Raw genomic sequence first — 22,082 nt, 5'->3', positions numbered from 1 at the left:
GCTGATTATTTTTGTTGACGTTTGAGTTACTCTGTATACCTTCTATAAGTCCATTTATAAGACAACGGTCATAAAAAAAATTATAACACCATGTTTTGGTAATTCTTTTCTAATAGTGAATTTTTATTAGCGATGAGGTTTGAATAGGGAATATTACGCAAAACTCTGCGTAGGGGAAGCCACTAGCACATTCCGAGGGTCTACTGCAAAATACGAAAAGCGAAATTTCGTTAACTGCCTCTCTATCACTCTTGCATATTCGAACGATAGAGAAGCAGATAACGGAATTCAATTTCCCTATATACAAACCGTCTTGATGCATCAATATCATATTTATTCACAACAAATTATCTGTGGAAACTTGTCAAAAAACTGTTTAAGGCATAGTACAAGTTACTCTATGGTTTAGGGTGTGCTTTAGAGCTGCGCTCTGGTGGCAGAACATTGCAGTAATACTCCCTATTGAGCATTTTATTCAGTCTTGCCCGTAAAATGGGTTAAGGTAAAAAAATATTTATGTATTATGTTATGAATGTCTAAAGATAAGTAGAAGACATTTGGCAAGACTAAATTTACATACAAGCATTTAGGACCTTGGTTTTTTGTCAGCGTTAAAAGAGAAAATATTTCCTAGCAATAAGAATTTGTAAGAAAAAAATACTATCCAGAAGGTCAAATATTAAAAATCTTGAATTATCAATAATATAAATTAAATTACAACATTATTATTTTGTTCGATTATGACAATAAATAAAATATAATACTTAGGTGGTAGAATTAACAATAATAAAATAGGTACAATAATAACATTTATAGGTATCGGCAGGAGATTTACTGTAATCTTATACGTGAAATAACATTGATATATATCTAAGGGCACTAAGAGCGGTGTTAGTTCAGCGGTGTCACTCACGAATTCGAGCCAATCGTGCAGTCTAACGCAACTAGTTGCGACCAATCGCGCGCGCGATGCGAACTCATCAACCAATCGCATTGTGGCGTTAGACTGCACGATTTGCTCGAATTCGTGTGCGTGACACCGCTGTACTGGCTCCATTCTTATTGCCCGTAATGCCCGTAAAGAAACGATATTGAAATGAATTGAATTGGGAGTCAAGGCATCACACAGCAGCGACATATCATAGAGCATTTGCACGATATTTGCACTAAATACCTCAGCGAGGCTTTTTGATCAATTCTGGGGCTGGGCTGTTGAACTTGCTATCGGTATGAAAAAAAATAGGGAGCGTGCACTGCGTGCATGAACTGTAGGGGGCAGTACACAGGATCCCCTGTTCGTTGGCGCGAAGTGTAAATGTCAAGTTTAAGCTTCCAATGTAGCCCACAAGATGTTCTGCCATCTTGTGGGCTACATTGGAGATACAATGCATAAGAAAAACATACGTGAACGGTAGAAGGCAGCACTTGCTTTGGCATGTACCGACAATGTCACAGTCAATGTAAAGTTTATGTTTCCGATTCAGGCCACAAATTGGCAGACCCTCCAACGCGCACGTTCCCTATAATAATTTTAATAGGGCAAAGATGGTCGGCTCTTTATCATTTGTCACCATGCCTGTCACGTTCTAACAAGTATGTAAGTGCGAAAGTGACAGGCATAGTGACAGGCAATAAAAATAGAACCATGCTGCCACCGCTGGTGCCGATACCTATATTTAAATTAGAGCATTCATAATAATCTCGTAAAAGCACCAATGTAAGTAAAAAACTTGAAAAAAAGGCCGAAATTGAAAAGGCGATCATTGTACCTGTGTTTTCACAAATAAATAATCTCTCTCTCTCTCTCTCTCTCTCTCTCTCTCTCTCTCTCTCTAAATTCTTAAACGTTGAAAGGGGGTCAAGTAATTTTGATACGGTTATTTTTTCCTCAACTTTTTTACCTACTTGAAGTACTACATCACTATCCCTACTTAAATCTATAGGAACTTGACATAACATAAATTATGAACAAGCACCACCGATTAATGGTAAATCATATATAAATTTCTCTCCACTTTACCATAATATTACGTTTATTCGATAAATATATTCAGATAACATTTAATTTTACACTAAACTTTTTTTATTCATTTCAAAAAAGACAAAAATGGAAGCGTGACAGTGGTCAGAAACAAGACAAGAATTTTGACCCTTGGACTCATAGTGTCCAAAACTCTAATTTTGAAGTACTAAAATGCATGTTGTGCGGAGCTTTAAAGATTATTATAAACACAAATGAAACTAGGAATTTTAGAGGCACCTCAGAAATAGTTCAGTACAATTTAATACTACTATTAAAAAAAAAAAACACCTTGTTACTTATTTTTATCTTATTTCATTCCTTGATATTATACAATATTTGAAAAACATATTCAATTTATAGAACGGAAACTCGCTTTACTCCAATATGCTCGTTTTTTTTTTTAACTTATTGTAGCAAAATTAGTACGGAAAATTACCCGTCAAAACTCAATAAAAAAAAGTCAAAATCATTTTTATACTGTTCTAGCGGACGAGAATCATTACTGTATTGTTTTTTACCTTTTAAAAACATGTTATTCACTAAGAAAAATCAATTTAAACAGACAATTATTATAGCCGCGTCGCCACGAACCGGTAAACTATCTTTTCATAACAAGAAACAAAAAAAAACAAGAAAGAAAGAATCAAACCAAGATAAGTTTGCAGCAATTTTGATAGCCCATACGGTGCACGGGTTATTTTAAACGTCAAACTTGTATGAAATTATGACGTTTACTTGACACTTGTACCGCCTGGACTATCGAAATCGCTGCAAAGTTAACTTGGTCTGACTCTAAATGACCTTAAATGTCGCGTTCTTACAAGACCGTGTATGTGTTTAATTTGGGTATGAGATACTTTTTAACCCTTTTCCAGGCATAGTACGATTTATCGACCACATACGCGCCAATAGAATTTCAACCTTAGTAATCAGATTTAAAGTTCAAATTAGATTGCACTTTCGGAAAATGTGACTTGTCTTCAAATGAATCATCAAAGCGGGATTTATTGGAATATATTTTAATTTTTTGGGAAACCCTTGTAGATTGGTGCGGCCTGGAAAAGGGTTAATATTTTAGATAAATGAATGATAGTCATGTGGTCATCTGCTTGTGGATCCTACAAAAATGTTATACTTTGAATATAGTTAGGATCAATAGAATGTTACGTATTGCCGTTACACGTACGTATACTTGGAGCGGCAGACTTGTTGGCCAGCGAACAGTAGAAGTAGCCAGATTGCACAACTTAAAAAAAAACCTTTTTTTTCATCATTTTGTTTTCATCGAATTGTTACTAATGTTCACATTCTCACGCTTAGGCAAAAAGCGAGTCAGCGGGTACAGATGTAGTGAATAATTCTTTCTCATCGCATTTATTCGGAAACGTTCATATTTGTCATGCTACTTCATCAGTCAGCCTTAGTGCTTTTTGCGCTCAATTCAACAAAATACGGCGTGAACAGATTATTCAGTACATTTGTAATACATAGCCGCATTTCTTATTAATTAATTTTTAGTTTATTTTTCAATTGGTATTGTATTTTAATAAGGATAACTTATTTTGTACAACAATATTAATTTCTAAGGTGCAAAATAGCATTTATAAGGTGAAAAAAATAAAGTTTTTTTATTTCCTTTCCAAATCCACCGCACCGCTTGCATCCTCACACCCTAGAACCGAAATGGTCACGCACTGTGCGGTTTTAGAAGAATTTCCTCCCGCGAACGCTCCGGCTGTAGAATAAGGCCTGCTGAGGTTTTGTCGAGAAACTACAGTAAGGAATTTTCAAAAAAGGAGTGTACAGGTTTTTACAGAGTCAACGAGCACGTAACAACCCTGGAGTTGTAGACGTCCATAGGCTATGGTGCCCGCTTATCATCAGGCGGCTATGCTTGGTTTAAAAAAAATCTTGCCTTAAGATTTAAGTCCATAAAGCAGTGGGCATCATGCCCTCCATGCTGGTGGTCCTCGGCGTGAGCACCTCGTTGCAGAGGAAGTTGAGCGGCATGTCCACCAGGTTGCCCTGGATGAGGTCTATCTTCCGGTTCGCGAGCGCCGGGTCGCTGTGCCAGAGGGAGTGCTTGTTCTCTTCTTGGTACTTCTTTAGTTCGGCGAAGGAGTGGACGGCGTCGGTGGGGAGGCAGTGGAATACCTGCAAGTTTTTTTTTATAGAGGAGACAACAATTTTCTCATTACACCAGTTCTTTAAAAACTAATGATAAAGTTGCATTTTATATACAAAAGTGGCAAAATTTGGAAGATTGGGCCTACGTTTAACGGCCTCCTAGCCTCATCGGTAGTGACTGCCTACGAAGCAGGAGGTCCCGGGTTCAATTCTTGGTAGGGCTTTTTTGTGTGTCTTCGTCACATATTTGTTTCAAAGTTATGGATGTTTTCGATGTATTTAAGTATTTGTCTATTTCTATATATTATATTGTAGTCTGGTGCCCACAACAGAAAGCTTATTGAGCTTACTGTGGAGCTAGGTCGATTTGTATAAGATTGTGTTATATAATATTTTACGTAAACTGTCTACGCCATTGGTACCAGAAGAAAAATGTAGGTCTTCGGGTTTTAATACAGTCTAACCTGAATAGTTCTGTAATGTGCTGTTTAAGAAGAATTTCCTTCCGCGGACACTTCAGCTGTGGATTGTACTCCCAAAGCCTCTTTAGGAGAGTATACATAAATATACTATAGTATCTTCCTGTCTGGACTCACCTCCTCGTACACATCGGTGTTCCTCTTAGAGAAGCTCTGCCACACGTGCCTGTAGAACTGCTCGCAGCACGGGTCGTCCAGCCGGAGCTGCAGGCGGTCCAGGTCCTCCTCCATGAGGCCGAGGTGCTCCCTGAAGAGTCGCTTCCTGAGCGCGCCGGCCACGCGGCCGCACGGGAAGGTCTGGCCGTTCATGGTGCCCTCGGTGAAGCTCTCATCCTGAGGACAAAATTGGAAATCAATCTTGCAAATTAAAGAATATGAAAACAATAAACTTTATTCATTTTAGACATCATGTTTCATAGTAAAATTTACCGCTTAAGACCTACACAGTCGATATCTAAATACAAATAGTTTTAGTTTTATTTTGCAAAACGAGTACAGGTTTTTTTTTTATGTATGACTGCAGTTTTTCTTGTTATCAAAATCAACGACATGGTTCCTAAGAGTAGATCTACGTATGTCTTATAATTTCAGACTTTTCCATACTGACCGATCTAAATGGGCCACCTGTATAAGCTCGATGACGGGCTTCAGGGTAGTAACTTACTTGCAGTAGCACAGCGATCTCCGAATCCCTAGTCCCAATCATGGACCTATCGTTGATGTTCGCACTCCCACATATAATGGTCTTGTCATCCGCTATGAGTAGTTTAGAGTGCACGTATATAAGCTCGGTGACGGGTTCGCCTTCGAGGGTGGAGTGCGTGCGGAGGCCGTGGAACGTGATGTACTGGGAGGGGTCCGACACGTCCGCTTCGTAGAGGCGCGTTAGGATGGCTTCCCGGCTCCTGGGGGAAGATTGTAAGGTTTACTGTAATATATAGATTCAATAACAAATAGCTGCGCTACGTTCATGAAACATCCACCGCGCCTTCTAATGACATTATCGTAATATATATAAATAAAAAGTTAAAGGTGGTGCGACGACGAGTGAAGCGAGGAGATGCGGCTTAGATTAACTGCGCAGGTTTGCAGCAGTAACAAAAACACCTGAAGTATCTTTAAGTATGCGTTAGCAGGACCTTCGTTAATAGTGTTACGTTAAGAAATAAATAAAGAATAAAAACACATTTACTTAACGTCACAATAGTTCATAAAATAAAGAAAATGATGATATTCAGATATAAGAAACTGGATGCTCAAATAGGATCCCCACTCAGCATCGTTATGCCGTGGTGTTCCACGGCAATACTTTCTATTGTATAATAGTGTGATTGTGCCGACACAGTCAACGGACTGATATAGCAATGGCAAGTACCTGCAGATGCTCTGGTAGTTCCAGTGCGTGACGGCGTGCAGCGAGGTGCCCGAGGGCGCGCCCACCTCCCCCTCGAAGCCGGGCAGCAGCGGCATCACCACGAACACGCGGAACGGCTGTATATAGCGATGGCAATGGCAAGTACCTGCAGATGCTCTGGTAGTTCCAGTGCGTGACGGCGTGCAGCGAGGTGCCCGAGGGCGCGCCCACCTCCCCCTCGAAGCCGGGCAGCAGCGGCATCACCACGAACACGCGGAACGGCTGTATATAGCGATGGCAATGGCAAGTACCTGCAGATGCTCTGGTAGTTCCAGTGCGTGACGGCGTGCAGCGAGGTGCCCGAGGGCGCGCCCACCTCCCCCTCGAAGCCGGGCAGCAGCGGCATCACCACGAACACGCGGAACGGCTGTATATAGCGATGGCAATGGCAAGTACCTGCAGATGCTCTGGTAGTTCCAGTGCGTGACGGCGTGCAGCGAGGTGCCCGAGGGCGCGCCCACCTCCCCCTCGAAGCCGGGCAGCAGCGGCATCACCACGAACACGCGGAACGGCTGTATATAGCGATGGCAATGGCAAGTACCTGCAGATGCTCTGGTAGTTCCAGTGCGTGACGGCGTGCAGCGAGGTGCCCGAGGGCGCGCCCACCTCCCCCTCGAAGCCGGGCAGCAGCGGCATCACCACGAACACGCGGAACGGCTGTATATAGCGATGGCAATGGCAAGTACCTGCAGATGCTCTGGTAGTTCCAGTGCGTGACGGCGTGCAGCGAGGTGCCCGAGGGCGCGCCCACCTCCCCCTCGAAGCCGGGCAGCAGCGGCATCACCACGAACACGCGGAACGGCTGTATATAGCGATGGCAATGGCAAGTACCTGCAGATGCTCTGGTAGTTCCAGTGCGTGACGGCGTGCAGCGAGGTGCCCGAGGGCGCGCCCACCTCCCCCTCGAAGCCGGGCAGCAGCGGCATCACCACGAACACGCGGAACGGCTGTATATAGCGATGGCAATGGCAAGTACCTGCAGATGCTCTGGTAGTTCCAGTGCGTGACGGCGTGCAGCGAGGTGCCCGAGGGCGCGCCCACCTCCCCCTCGAAGCCGGGCAGCAGCGGCATCACCACGAACACGCGGAACGGCTGTATATAGCGATGGCAATGGCAAGTACCTGCAGATGCTCTGGTAGTTCCAGTGCGTGACGGCGTGCAGCGAGGTGCCCGAGGGCGCGCCCACCTCCCCCTCGAAGCCGGGCAGCAGCGGCATCACCACGAACACGCGGAACGGCTGTATATAGCGATGGCAATGGCAAGTACCTGCAGATGCTCTGGTAGTTCCAGTGCGTGACGGCGTGCAGCGAGGTGCCCGAGGGCGCGCCCACCTCCCCCTCGAAGCCGGGCAGCAGCGGCATCACCACGAACACGCGGAACGGCTGTATATAGCGATGGCAATGGCAAGTACCTGCAGATGCTCTGGTAGTTCCAGTGCGTGACGGCGTGCAGCGAGGTGCCCGAGGGCGCGCCCACCTCCCCCTCGAAGCCGGGCAGCAGCGGCATCACCACGAACACGCGGAACGGCTGTATATAGCGATGGCAATGGCAAGTACCTGCAGATGCTCTGGTAGTTCCAGTGCGTGACGGCGTGCAGCGAGGTGCCCGAGGGCGCGCCCACCTCCCCCTCGAAGCCGGGCAGCAGCGGCATCACCACGAACACGCGGAACGGCTGTATATAGCGATGGCAATGGCAAGTACCTGCAGATGCTCTGGTAGTTCCAGTGCGTGACGGCGTGCAGCGAGGTGCCCGAGGGCGCGCCCACCTCCCCCTCGAAGCCGGGCAGCAGCGGCATCACCACGAACACGCGGAACGGCTGTATATAGCGATGGCAATGGCAAGTACCTGCAGATGCTCTGGTAGTTCCAGTGCGTGACGGCGTGCAGCGAGGTGCCCGAGGGCGCGCCCACCTCCCCCTCGAAGCCGGGCAGCAGCGGCATCACCACGAACACGCGGAACGGCTGTATATAGCGATGGCAATGGCAAGTACCTGCAGATGCTCTGGTAGTTCCAGTGCGTGACGGCGTGCAGCGAGGTGCCCGAGGGCGCGCCCACCTCCCCCTCGAAGCCGGGCAGCAGCGGCATCACCACGAACACGCGGAACGGCTGTATATAGCGATGGCAATGGCAAGTACCTGCAGATGCTCTGGTAGTTCCAGTGCGTGACGGCGTGCAGCGAGGTGCCCGAGGGCGCGCCCACCTCCCCCTCGAAGCCGGGCAGCAGCGGCATCACCACGAACACGCGGAACGTGTCGCCGGCGCGGTGCGCGCGCATTATCCGGTTGAACAACGCTTCTCCTATCTGTAATGCCAGAAATCAGAATGGAATAGTATTGAACACCTTCGGGGCCTAAAGGGCAGCTGTTGATATTCTTCAGTCCCTTTGTAATTAGCGACTGTGATCTTCAAGAGGGGACGTAAAGCCAGGAAATTAGAAGTTGACAAAGGTGTGGCGCGCCGCGCGTAACTTGCGACCGAAAATATGGCGGTTACCTTTAACTTTTTATCTATTTACTCTCTAAAATTATACTTCTATGGCATTAAGGGTTATGATACTAATGATCCTTTCCTCTGTGGCGAGGCCCAAATCGAGCATCTTTCGCTGAGCGATTCTAAAATTCAATAATTCAAACTTCAAAATCACTATTGAAATAGCCCATTTTCGACAAGCGACAAAGGAAAGGATTCAACTGAAAATAAATACAATTTAAACATGTTTTCGTGTTTTTTTTGCTGGATTCTGGCTTTTCAAATAATTATTAGTCTAGTTTCCGTGTATTTTTTCCCTGGCATTAAGCACTTGATAAAAACGTGTAAAAATACAATATAAAACTACAAATTTACGTTAGGCCCCTCTTAAGGATGCAACAGGCAAAGGTCTTGTGTATATCCTTGGGTACCGGCCGATATTCCTCTTGCCTGTTTTGTCCAAAATTCTGGAGAAACTCATTAATTACCGCCTTCTTTAACACATTAAAGACGAGGTTGTCATCAACACGAGACAGTTTGGGTTTCAGAAAAAAAATCGGCTATAGACGCGGTCTATTGTTTTGTCGAAGATGTAATATCTCAACTTAACAACAAGAAAAGAGTGGCGGGGCTCTTTCTCGATCTCAGCTCCGCATTTGATTCGGTGGGTCATGAGATTCTTTTGGGGAAACGAGAGTTTTATGGTCTAAGGGGTAATGTTTCTGATGTCGTGAGAAGGTATGTCAATAACCGTCAGCAATTCGTGGAGCTAAATACCCTTGAGGACGACTTCGAGACTGCGGCCAGATCTCGCTTCATTAGACTTAAGATAAGCGTTCCACAAGGTTCTATTTTGGGGCCTTTGCTTTTTATTTATTCACGAATGACCTAGCGGGCTAACTACATGAACTCTACTGTGCCTGGTTCCAGGTTAACCTTATTTTCCGATGACACCAGCGGGGTTGTAGCTGCCGACAACATGGATGACCTTAGCGAAGTGATGAGAAAGGCATTAGCGGCGTTCCAGTATTGGTTCTACATAAATAATTTAAGATTGAATACGGAAAACACCCAAGTAATATTATTTAAGAACAATACAAAAATAAACAGATAAGCTTGAAGTAATATTAAACTCAGTATCGACGATTAAAGACGTAATACAGGTGGTCAAGTTTCTTGGTATTCGAGTGAACGCGGAGCTGAACTGGAAGCCGGAGATAGACAATATAGGAAATGTTATTCTGTCAGCTTGTTACGCGCTCAGAAGCCTGAGCCAGTTCACGATCGAGCAGCTCAAGGTAGTGTACTATGCGTTAGTAGAGTTCAAGCTAAGGTATAGTATCATATTCTGGGGAAATAGCTACAAGCCAAATATTTGTAAGCCTTTCCAACATGAAATTACATACATGATATTATACTACAGTTTAGTCAGATCAATCTTAGATTTCTCGTGTATCATTTGGAACCCTTTCTTTAGGTGTCATATCAATAGAATAGAACGTGTACAAAGGAAATTTCTCAAATCTATCGACTTCCGTATGGGACGGAGTCGAAATTCATATAAAAATAGTCTTTCTCACTATGGATTGCTGACACTTGAAGATCGCCGAGCACAGTTTGATATAATGTTTCTTTACAGAATCATTAACAACTTTATTGACTCCCCCTCACTTCTTGGTAGGTTATTATTTAAAATACCTCAACGCACTGCACGCCACAAGAAATTATTTGCTATCCCTTTCGCTCGTACAAAATATTGCTCAAATTCTTACTTCAACCGTTGTCTCAATTATTACAATATAAATGTATCCCACATTGATCTTTTTTCGTATAAAACCTGTGAAAGTTTTAAAAAACAAATTATTACTCACTTAAGATCGAAATTATAAACATTAACAAACTGTTTCTTTAAGTAGGTAACATTAATAAAAGTAGTTATACTTACACCTTTGTAATAACCTCTGCATATTAGTACTTATAACATTGTAACATTGTAGGTATTAACTTATGTATATAATATTCTTGTGTACCCCGTGTGGATGTATGTACGAGTACCAACGAACCTGCCCGTGCATACATATACATGGATGAATGAATACAGATTCACTCAAGTTATTGCTAACTTTATTGTTACTAACTGATAATTTTGTTTTCCGCTTACTGCTCCTAGACTAGCTACTTATTATTATTAAGGTAGGGCACTCAAGGTCTATTAACACATTACTTATGTTTACATTATTTTTTGTACAAGACTGTTTGTTGCCTAAATAAATTAAAAAAAATTAAAAAAAAAAAAAAAAAAAAAAATTATAGAGGTCTGGTCGTACAAAAAAGAGCGATCCGAACCATTTTGCGCCTCCCACAATGGATATCCTGTCGTGATCTCTTTGAGAAGTTGGGAACCTTGACAGTTCGTTCATTATACGTTCTCGTTTTGTTGACTGCCCTTGTCAAGAATATATCAAAGTACGAGTCTTCTGCAGAACGCGAGTTGCGCCTTCAAACGCGTTCGTTCTAAAAACATTAGGCAAACTTTCTGTCCTAGTCAACAAGTTGCAAGGCATAATGTGAAATATCAGGCTGTCAGAATTTCAACAAGCTTTCTGTAGAACTAAAAATCATTACGGACTATGAACATTTTGGAAAAAAACATGTTCTTTTTATTTATTGAGGGGGTGCTTCTACAGTTGTTCGCGCCCCTTTTGATTCATAATCAATCATATTCATCCATTTCGCTCGCTCTTCTTTCATACTCTACTCTCTATTCAACCTCATTTTTATTTTTACAACACACGCCTTTTGCCGACCTATTTAAACGCAAATAAAGAATAGTAGAATTTAAATATATGGCATTTTTTTGGTAAAATATCAATCAAGAGAAAAATCTACATACGTTTTCTTCTACGAAAGTTATACTACGTAATAAATTGTGATTAAATAAGGGCTCGATAAACATGAGTGGGAAGGAGTAGTGATAAAGCGGAGAAGAAGATAAAACGATCCTAAAACTATTATTGGCGGCCGCCGTAAATAAAACCCTACGATTGGGATTTAGGTACATATGTCGGATCCATTATTTACATTTTTTTGTTTTATTATAATTTTAATTTCTCATATCCATAGTTCCTTTATACTTCTAGGACTGCGCTTTCTGTTGGTCCTTCGATCTTCCTCGCGTCCCCAACTGTATTGACGAAATTTTTGCGGATTTCTCACATTGAGCGATTTTTTGTATTGTTTTAACTGTATTCATGTTATTATTTTATTTTTCACCATACCAACTGGTAAAGACTCTCTTGATTGTTCAAAAACGAATGAGAAAGTTGCATTTTATTCACATGTGGGGCAATGTAATCAGATGCAAATTTTGAGTTGTTTCCTTATGTTAGCTAGTAGAATTGACTTTTAAATGATGATTTTGAATGATTATTTTTTTATTACGTTCATTTGTATTTGATTTCATTTGATTTTTTTGGTATTTCATAGTTAGTAATTTCTTCGTGTTGGTGTGGTGAAAATTTTATACTATAAAATAACTATTATTCATGGGTGCGTTGATTTGTTAAATTGTAGATGCATAGTTTAAACTTATGTTTAAGGATGTATGTAGTATATATTGTAATGATTTCAAACAAAATGATTGTATTGTTTCTGAAGAAACTAAACCTGAATCTGTCGTATTACCTGGTTCCTCACCGCCTGGCTGGTGCGCGACAGCGTGATGAAGAACTGGTTCTCGATGTAGACGTAGTGCTGCGCGCGAGTGATGGTGTCGACGTAGGCCTCGTGGATGCTCTGCTCCACCGTGTCCGGGTCCAGGAACCCGCAGGACCAGCTCGACACGCTGCGTAGAACCTGAACGAATGGACTATTAAGCTTCTTACCGTTATTCGAAGCATATTAATTATATATTTGAGAGTAGTTTCACTGATTGCGGTGACGTCACGGCTGCTGAATAGTTGCAATTCCCACTCATCATCAGGCATTTCATGTATTATGCTTAGAATTGTATAGCGTATGCAGATGATGCTGTACGGTTCCGTACATAATATACGATTATTTTGCTTGTTTGTGCCGTATACAGAATGATTCAGGAGACGTGAGCAGGATCAAGCCTGCGTATTCAGTAAGTTATCAGTAACTGTTTCGTACCAGTATTTGTGAGATTAATGTTAAATAATTTTTTTCTGTTCACTATTTTATTTTTGTTTTTTTATTTTTGGGAGTGGCAACGCCGCAATGTATTTGTACACGACATTTGTCACACACACATGAGTAAAATTTATGAAAATATAACGTTGATTATTACATGATTTCTGTATGAAACAAAGTTTTTCTATTAATTTAGCGCAAATGAATATTCGAAAGTAGATAGATGCGCAACTATTTATGTAATAATATTGTGTAATTAATTAATAAATAGCGATTGTTTTTTGTATGAAAATCGAACCACCTTAACCCCGGGTTAATGGGATGGTGCAAGTGGGCCTTAAGCGATCAATGAATCCTAACTCTAATTCCAGGCAAGCCGGTGGGAATCGAGTTATACAAAGTAGTAAGTAAGGTACTTATTAATTAGAGCAACGGGCTTAGCTAGGAGCTTAATCAAGAACAATTATTTTTAAAGTACTCAAAAACGATAAATTAAAACGGCGACTATATATGTATTTAGGAGTATAAATCTCGTTACCTGGCATGACATATTGTGGATGTCGGTATTCAGATACTTTTCCAGGTCTGGCAACAGTTTGATCTCGGAGTACGTTTTCGGCAGGAGGTATGGGTAGCTCGCATTTTGTCTGAAAAAAAAAAGAGTTTGAATAAATATATACTCACTCCTTGTACATACCACAACTCCGATGTCGTGCTACGGCATTAGGCACCTTGAGTTTTACTCCACAAGGTTCTCATTAGCTTACCTGGCCTTCTCTAGTTTAATAGCGTTCCATCGTTGTATAAAGTGCCTCGCGACGTCCCTGGCCGCCGCGCCTTGCACGACCACTCCGATGTCGTGCCACGGCATTCTGGGTGTTGAGTTGCGGTCCACAAGGTCTAGAATCGTGTGAAAAGCGTTAGTTACTTCATGTAGTAGTCTGTCTTAAGGCCACTTGCATGTTCCAGGGTTAGCCAACTAACTCGGAGTTAACAGTACATTTAACCCTGTACAAACGGTTAACTCGGTTAACGGTTAGAACGTGCAAGTGGCCCTTATATTATTGCTAGATGAACAGAATACAAGTCAATCGGGTTCGTAAATATAGATTTGAAATATTATGTTCGTTTAGTGCATTATAAATAAATATTATAGGACATTATTACACAAATTGACTAAGTCCCACGGTAAGCTCAATAAGGCTTGTGTTGAGGGTACTTAGACAACGATATATATAATATACAAATATTTATAAATACTTAAATACATAGAAAACACCCATGACTCAGGAACAAATATCCATGCTCATCACACGAATAAATGCCCTTACCAGGATTTGAACCCGGGACCATCAGTTTCGTAGGCAGGGTCACTACCCACTAGGGGTTTGGCCTAGTGGTCGTCAATGGTTATTATGGTTATTTTCATAGTGTAATATCATATGGTATTCTAATTTGGGGTAAAAGCAGCTTGCATTTAGAGTATATGTGTATTTCAAAAACAATCATTTATTGCGGGAAGGTGTATTAGATTAATTCTAAATGCTTCACAATGCGAGGTATTTTGAAAATCACCCGTAACTATTTTATTATATTAAAATTCATTTTGGGAATTATTCGACAACCTGAAGTATTGTGATATACCTTATAATAAACTAGTCCCACTTAAGTGAAGTACCCAAGTAGCACACGGGGTGGGAAATAGCTCGTATATCATATCTATTTAGATACTTAAGTGAAATATATAGCCATGACTAAGTTCTATATAGGTGGAAAGAACCCATATAGACCCAATATAGATCAAAAAGGAGAAAAATTGCAGCCTATTTTTGGTTCTAAATTGAATCCATAAGAGATCTCTCGATTACCTTAAGTGGCAATTAGAACTATGGGTGACAGTTATGCGCAGTGAACGATTTATATTGAACGAATGAATGTATTACAATTTCAGTTCGGTCAAGGAGTGATAAATGAGACGCCCAATTTCCTTTGAGTGGCGTGGCAACAATTAAGACAATAAGTTGTGTTTTTTAAAAGTGAATGTGATCTGCCATTTTAATTTTGGATGTACATATCTGTTTGGTAAAGTGATGAAAACTTCACGTTATACAGGAATTGAAATAAGCACAAAATCCTTGGGAATGATTTTTTACTGTGAAACTATAGAATGGTTTCTTTGTAAATTTCGATGCGCCTTTGATTTGATCCAGGTATATTTAAAAGGAGAGTGCTAAATCAAATGAGGAATTGATACTGATAAGAAATAAAACTGTTAAAAACCTGACCTAATGATTGTAGGTTACGTACAATATTAAAGTAACATCGTCACAACTATCAAAGGTTTGTGATTATGCGTCAGTGTGATAAAATTCTGTTTAAAATAATTCATTTTCAAGGACTCCATTTGTAAACATGGCGGAATAAAAAATATTTTACAGTGTTTATTTTCACTTATTTATTCTCTATTTAGAACTATCAGGTCTGAAAATCACTTATTTGTATCTTGCGAGTGGCAAAGCAGTGAATGCTATTGGCAGAGGAGGCGCCGCAATAGGAAAAATAAATCTGGGGGCAGGGTAGTGCCGCCGCCAAGACGAGCAAAGCGAAGCGCATGGCCTACCTTTTCTAAAAGCGCTTCGTCGTTTTTTTGAACCCTCATAACTTGGGTTTGGATTATACCAGATAAACAAAATTCTCGGGATATAATGTCAATAGTGGACTTAATAAGCATAAAAAAATTCAGATGCATAGCTCTCATACTTAAGATTTTGTTCGTATCGGAAAAACCCCGTTTTCGTCACTGACTCACTTCACTCACTCACTGATGATCACCAAAACCCTTGGGGTACTTCCTGAAGTCCTAGGAAGCAAAAATTTGGTATGTAGCATAGTATTAGTATACAAACAACAAAAGAAATAAAAAAAATTGGAAAGATATAGCCCTTAAGGGGGTGAAAAGGGGGGTGGAATTTTGTATGGGGAATCAATAACCGCTGAACCGATTTAGATGAAATTTAGTGTGTAGATAGTTTTTCCTATAGGGAAGGATATAGAATAGTTATCAACCCCAAAATCACCCGTAAAGGTGAAAAGGGAAGGAAAAGGGCATTAGGGGGAATAGAGGAAAGTTTGTAGGGGGGATCAGTAAAAAAAGAAGATTGTATAAAAGATGCCCCCAGATACGTATTTCGGGATTTTTAATAGTAAATTTCCCCCAACCATTATATATGTATCTGATAAATATTTAACTATTTGGTTGTACCCATTGGTATGTATTTCATTTTAATGTGTAATCTTCTTATTCCTGTAATGTATTCCTGCACTACCTGTCACTAAAGCTTTTTGTTCTTTATATCCTGCTACCCTAAGGTTGTCTGGAAGAGATCGCTCACAGCGATAAGAACGCCTGTTGCTACCTTTATTTACATTGTAAATCTGTTACTGAATTTTTCTTCTGTGGTCCAATAAAGTGTATTTACTCTACTTACTTTACCATTTATATTAGGGGATGGAAGATTGTCATGCTTATGACAATACACAAAGAAGACACTTACAAAAAGAAGTGAAATCCTATCAAAAACATTTTCATGGAAAATGTTGCCTAGACGAAACCATAAGGGCACTGTCAAAAGGTTATCAGATTTCTTGTAGAGCCAAGCTTCTAACTCTACAAGCGCTTACTTCACAAACTCTACACCTTAGTCAAAATATGTGGCTTGGCCGTTTCGTTACTACAAGTATACTTAGTGAATAAATTTTGCACCTTACGCCCATGTGACGGTAGTGAAACGGCCATGCCACATATTTTGACTCTTGTTGTAGAGTTTCTGAAGTTAGGGCTTGTAGAGTTAGAAGCTTGTCTCTACGAGAAATCTGATAACATTTTGACAGTGCGAGCCTTATGGTTTCGTCTTGGCAACATTTTCATGAAAATGTTTTTGATAGGATATTATGTATATGACCTAATTTTGGAACTGTTAGATCGTTAGTGGTTTGAAATAAGTGAAAATAACTGCTTTTGGTTTTCAAGAACCTCCTATTGAGACTTAATTATGCGTTGGAGTGGCAATAAGAGTATTTCTAGCCCTTAAAGTTGCAATCACTTTAGGTTCCAAAAGGGCCGTAAAATTATCTCTTTAGCCACTATTGGTGATATACTACTCTATTATACTAGTCATTTGGAATTAAAAGTTCCAAATAAGGGTATGTTCCCACTTATATGTAGAAGTTGCTTATAAGTGACTTTAGGGCCTTATATAGCACTATTGCTTCTTATTCAGTGACAATTAAAACCTGCATGCAACTTTAAGTAGCAAAATCGGCTTTACCCAACCATAAGTAATAAAGTAGAAACAATAAGCGTTCCTAAGCAACTACAAGTGACAGGATGAACTCATATACAATTTTGAGTTGTGTTTGAAGGTATAAGTTTTATCAAACACTGTTAAACCACTCATTTAGAACATAAAGCTATAAGATAAGCTGCAAAATTCACTAATGTGCTGCTTGGGTAGTCTATGTACTTATGGAGGTTTGTTTATGTTTGTAACGCGTATCCACTTGGGTAAATCTATTGAACTGATGACGAATAAGATTCATTTTTGTTTTCAGCGGCTCACACGTTAAAACTTGGCAAAACAAATGCAATTTTGACTTGTCAAAATAAAGATTCAAAATAGAAATAAGGGTTTTACAAACGAAGCCGAAATTAAAATGTTTTGCGCTAAGTACATGATGGAAATGTAACCGGTTTCAGAGCCTTGATGGCCCGGGTCACCGGCTATATTTTTAACCTCCAAATACTAGGAAAATCTATACAAAAATCATCCGTAATTGCGTTTAAATTTTAAAATTCTTTATTTATTTTATTGACTTACCAACAAAAGGGAGATCCAGACTATTGAAGTCCTTAACAATGAAGTTCGTGTAGTCCTTGCCTATCCACAGCTTGGAGTTGCCCTCGATGCCCTCCAGCCGGACCTTGGTGCTCTCGGTGATGACCCGGCCCTCCACCACCTGCGCCAGGGGCGGCGGCTTGCTCACGCTTTTACTTCTGGTCACCATTCCCTGGAGAAATTAATAGTACATTATTGCAGAGGCCGAGAAAGAGCAATTCGAGACGAGTTTCGATTTTGTCCGACAAAAAAGACGAATCTACGAATTGCTGTTCCTGCCGAGGCATATATAGTGCTTTTCTCCAAACATGCGAGGAAATCAGGTAAAATAATCATAATTTAAGCATCAACCAGCACTCAAATGGAACCTTCACATCAAAAACGTCAAAAACAATTTCCCTCTTTAATTATTTTTTTTAAAGTTAAAGGCACAAACATTCAGCCGTTCAGTACCATTCAATATTCGCTTATTCATATAATTATTATTAAGCAGTGTTCGCACGATCATACACGATGGTCTTACACGACTCTATCCTATAGCTTGAAATGATGCTGATCGGGTCGTGTAGACGCAGCCCGCGGCTATATTTATTGGCTGTTTGCGTTTTTCTTAGTGAATACATGTTTTAAAAAAGTAAAAAACAATACAGTAATAACTTCCCGTCCGCTAAAACACGACAATAATGGTTTGAATTTTTTTAAACCATAACGAAGAACTTCCCGTACTATTTTTGCTACAATAAGTTTAACATTTCCGAGCATATTGGAGAAAAATCTTATTTAATGATACCAAGGGGTCTTAAATTTCATTATGACAGTCATCCGTGGCCACAGCTCATGCAACCCAGTTGAAACCTCGGATTTCAGAGAGAAGCTTTGCGATCCTAGCGAAGTAACGGTATTTTTTCTATGAAATTCCATTTCGGGAGAAAACGTTTTCCACTAACTAAATCTTAACAAATCACTTTGATTTTGATGTCGATCGCTTCAGCTGAATATAATCTAGGTTTATAAGATACATTTTTAATAAATTAAATAAAAATAAAATAAAAATTTGTTTTGCAAATTTTGAAAAAAAAAGGAAAACTATATACCTAGTTTTTCATTGTGTCAATAACATACTAAAAATAATGGATTATGGAAAGTATTAAGAAGTGGAAAAACTTTTTCTCATTTTGTATGGACGATCACGTGGTATATGAAAATTTATTATTAATAACACATCATTATAGGTCAGTATACAATAGTATCAGTTTTAATATATGTATAACACCAGACACATGAAAGAGAAAGGCACTCCATTTATTAGGCTGACTCGCCAAGTAACGAACATGATATTCGTACAGAGTTGTGATAGTTAGCTAAAGTACACTGACTGTTACGTTGTAGTGAACTACATATATCATTTTTTCAGAATAAATATAAATTGATGAACAGTGGTGACATGGTCGGGATTTGTGCCTCTGCATTTAATATTAGATTTTTATAGAAAAAGCAAAATCAAGCAAGACATACCTTTGTAGTTAACGCGTCAGTCAGCAACACCTGATCATTGGACTGCGCATATTTCTCCGCCTTTTTCCTCTCTGAATCATCAAACTCCCTCTCATTCCTCTCCTCCTCATAAGGCGGATACACGATACTCAATATATCTTTAGATCGTTCTGTTATTTTATTGAGTACGTTTCTCCTTTCCACTGGGCTGTCATCTTTGTCTGTGCGCGTGTTTTGTGTTATTAGTAAGTGGTCGCCAGGTTGGAGTTGCGGTAGGTCCGGGTCGGGGGTGTTGGGATTGATGGTTGATTCGGTTTCTTCTTCTGCTTCTGTGGTTTCGATTTGGATGGTACTGGAATTAGAAGAAATTAATAAATGATGTGTTATGTGATCAATTCTTCACATTAAGAGGAATATATATATAGCAATTTAATAGTTCAAAAGAATTTAGTAATCAGCTGCCTCCTCTTAGAAAACAAATATTTCATAGAATGTATACTACTGTATACCCTTCCTCTCCCCTTCGCTAGAATTTTGGCGATAAAGATTGCCTAACCCCCCGCTCCATCGACTGGCGATGCTTTTGCGGTGTACCACCTATTTAGCTTTCAAAGTATTTGATGGATCTACCGTTCAGTAGAGTGAGACCTATCGCAAAGAGTTGTTGGTAGTAACCAATAACTGTTTGCGATATGTCTACCGTTCTACTACCAACAACTCTTTGCAATAGGTCTACCGTTCTACTACCAAAAACTCTTTGCGATAAGTCTACCGTTCTACTACCAAAAACTTTTTGTAATAGGTCTACAGTTCTACTACCGAAAACTCTTTGCATAGGTATACCGCTCTACTACCAAAAACTCCTTGCGATAGGTCTACCGTTCAACTAACAAAAACTCTTTGCGATAGGTCTACCGTTCTACTACCAAAAACTCTTTGCGGTAGGTCTACCGTTCAACTAACAAAAACTCTTTGCATAGGTATACCGCTCTACTACCAAAAACTCCTTGCGATAGGTCTACCGTTCAACTAACAAAACTCTTTGCGATAGGTCTACCGTTCTACTACCAAAAACTCTTTGCGGTAGGTCTACCGTTCAACTAACAAAAACTCTTTGCGATAGGTCTACAGTTCTACTACTGAAAACTCTTTGCATAGGTATACCGCTCTACTACCAAAAACTACCAGCTACGGACTGGCTGAAGGCTTGGTTGCATGAAGCTGATTTGTATTATGTTAAGTAAGTGAAAATGTAACATGTAAACAATTTTAGTCACAAAACTCAGCTACCTTCTACTAGAAAATCGCTAGAACCCCGTGTAAGCCCGTGATTGTCAGTGTCATATGGACTATCATTAGTCGCGGGGAGTATAGATAATGGTATAACTATAAATAAACGCGAGTAAAACCGTAAAATATTTGTGTATCCGTAAAACTTACTCATTAGCCCCAATGATGATGTCCCTAGAGTGTTTGGCGAGCTCGAGGGTGACGTCGCCGCCGTTCTGGGCGTGGAACATGCCGCCGCCGGGGGAGCTCGACGTTTTCTTCTTCGTTTTGATTGAGTTCGTAGTCTGCGCGATGTTGCCCAGGTCTGTCAGCCTGGAAGATAAAATGAACTTTCTTTTAAACTGGAAATGTTTTATATGCAAAAAAATAAATAATTCGAAATATTTTTATTCGTAAACACAAAGGAAACAAAGAAGATTAAAATGATGTTTTAGTTCCGAGTTTCTCATGCCGGATTTTCTTGGGGCGGAGGATTTTTCATTACAAACTGGTGGTATTCGTGTCAGACCAAGCTAAGTTGACAGCGATTTTGATAGCCCAGACTCTATCATACATTCATTCTTTAATGGATATAGTTGACGAATAAAAACTTTCAGCTTTGACTGAAAGCTATAGATTTTTGTAAAATGAATGAATGAATTGTTGATACAACATCGATCGCACTATGCGCAGTATTTACTGTATTTAGCAGTACTATTTTTTTTATAAACTGATCGGCGATCCTTGTAAATATTCACCAACTAAATCTTTATTTCATAATACAGATATACAACTTACAGACGAACACTTTAAAAAGAACAAACACAAATCAAACTTACAACTAACTACAACTAACTATAAAACTAAACAAGCAATAACTAAATACAATTAAAATGTTAAAAATAAAAATAAAATAAACTAAATATAAAAAACTTCCCCAAAATCACCCGCCTCCGAAAAACTCCCCAAAATGCTAGCGACATTCCCTCTCTGAATAGCCAAGCCTAGCCTCTGGGCAAAGAACGAGCCTGCCCTAGGGTCGCCCGAGACGCCTACCAGTCGAACCGACACTTCCTTAATAAATTTTTTGGTGTTGGTCGACCAAGGACCCAATGTTTCCATTGCAAGCGCCGCAAACTCGTATTCGTTCGTTAAGAATGCATACTTGCGGCGCTTGAGTGTCTGTGCCTGGTCCGCGGCCGTCCCAGGCTTTCGAGCAGATCCCTCAACGTGGGACGGGGCCAGCGTATCGACGCAGGTATCGGCGATTGTATTAATTACCTACTCTCAAGTCAGGGAAGTGCCTAAACCAACCCATCGTTTGTTGTCGTCCACGAGCGCACTTTTCTCCACGCGTGTTCTGACGGAACCTACATGTTATCATCGCACTAACCTGTGTTGTAGTCGACCCATGCCTTCGCTCCGCGGTGCGAACGGGACATCGCTATATACGTTCATAGCGCTATCTCGCTCGCACATGGCAGTGAGACAACTGTACGACTAACCCGTGTTTGTAGTCGTACCAGCGGCCGTAGCAGAGGTCGATGCTGCCGCTCCCGTTTGCAAACGGGACATCAACATATGCGTGCATAGCGCTGTCTCGCTCGCACATCGGAGTGCGACAACTGTATGACTAACCTGTGCTTGTAGTCGTCTCAAAGGCCGTAGCAGAGGTCGATGCTGCCGCTCCGGTGTGCGAACGGGCCATCGCTATATACGTTCATAGCGCTATCTCGCTTGCACATTGGAGTGCAACAAC

At 40.7% G+C, this 22,082-nt stretch overlaps 1 protein-coding gene across 1 annotated transcript in view; it reads right to left on the bottom strand.

Moving 5' to 3' along the window:
- Positions 1 to 1,811: 1,811 nt before the first annotated feature.
- LOC133517272 (phospholipase D2) overlaps positions 1,812 to 22,082 on the bottom strand; it is a 40,967-nt gene continuing 20,696 nt past the window's right edge. The window contains exons 13-22 of the mRNA XM_061850506.1: positions 20,495 to 20,656; positions 19,076 to 19,406; positions 17,543 to 17,732; positions 13,433 to 13,565; positions 13,204 to 13,312; positions 12,198 to 12,368; positions 8,180 to 8,346; positions 5,294 to 5,534; positions 4,747 to 4,962; positions 1,812 to 4,177 (exon numbers count right to left, since the gene is read on the bottom strand). Coding sequence (XP_061706490.1) covers positions 3,947 to 4,177; positions 4,747 to 4,962; positions 5,294 to 5,534; positions 8,180 to 8,346; positions 12,198 to 12,368; positions 13,204 to 13,312; positions 13,433 to 13,565; positions 17,543 to 17,732; positions 19,076 to 19,406; positions 20,495 to 20,656 — 1,951 coding nt within the window. The 3' untranslated portion in view covers positions 1,812 to 3,946. The remainder of the gene's footprint in view (positions 4,178 to 4,746; positions 4,963 to 5,293; positions 5,535 to 8,179; positions 8,347 to 12,197; positions 12,369 to 13,203; positions 13,313 to 13,432; positions 13,566 to 17,542; positions 17,733 to 19,075; positions 19,407 to 20,494; positions 20,657 to 22,082) is intronic.

This window comes from Cydia pomonella, chromosome 4 (genome assembly GCF_033807575.1).
Source record: "Cydia pomonella isolate Wapato2018A chromosome 4, ilCydPomo1, whole genome shotgun sequence".
NCBI classification, from domain to species: Eukaryota; Metazoa; Arthropoda; class Insecta; order Lepidoptera; family Tortricidae; genus Cydia; species Cydia pomonella.
The sequence above is the reverse complement of the archived record's forward strand: the minus strand, read 5'-3'. Positions and strand labels throughout refer to the sequence as shown.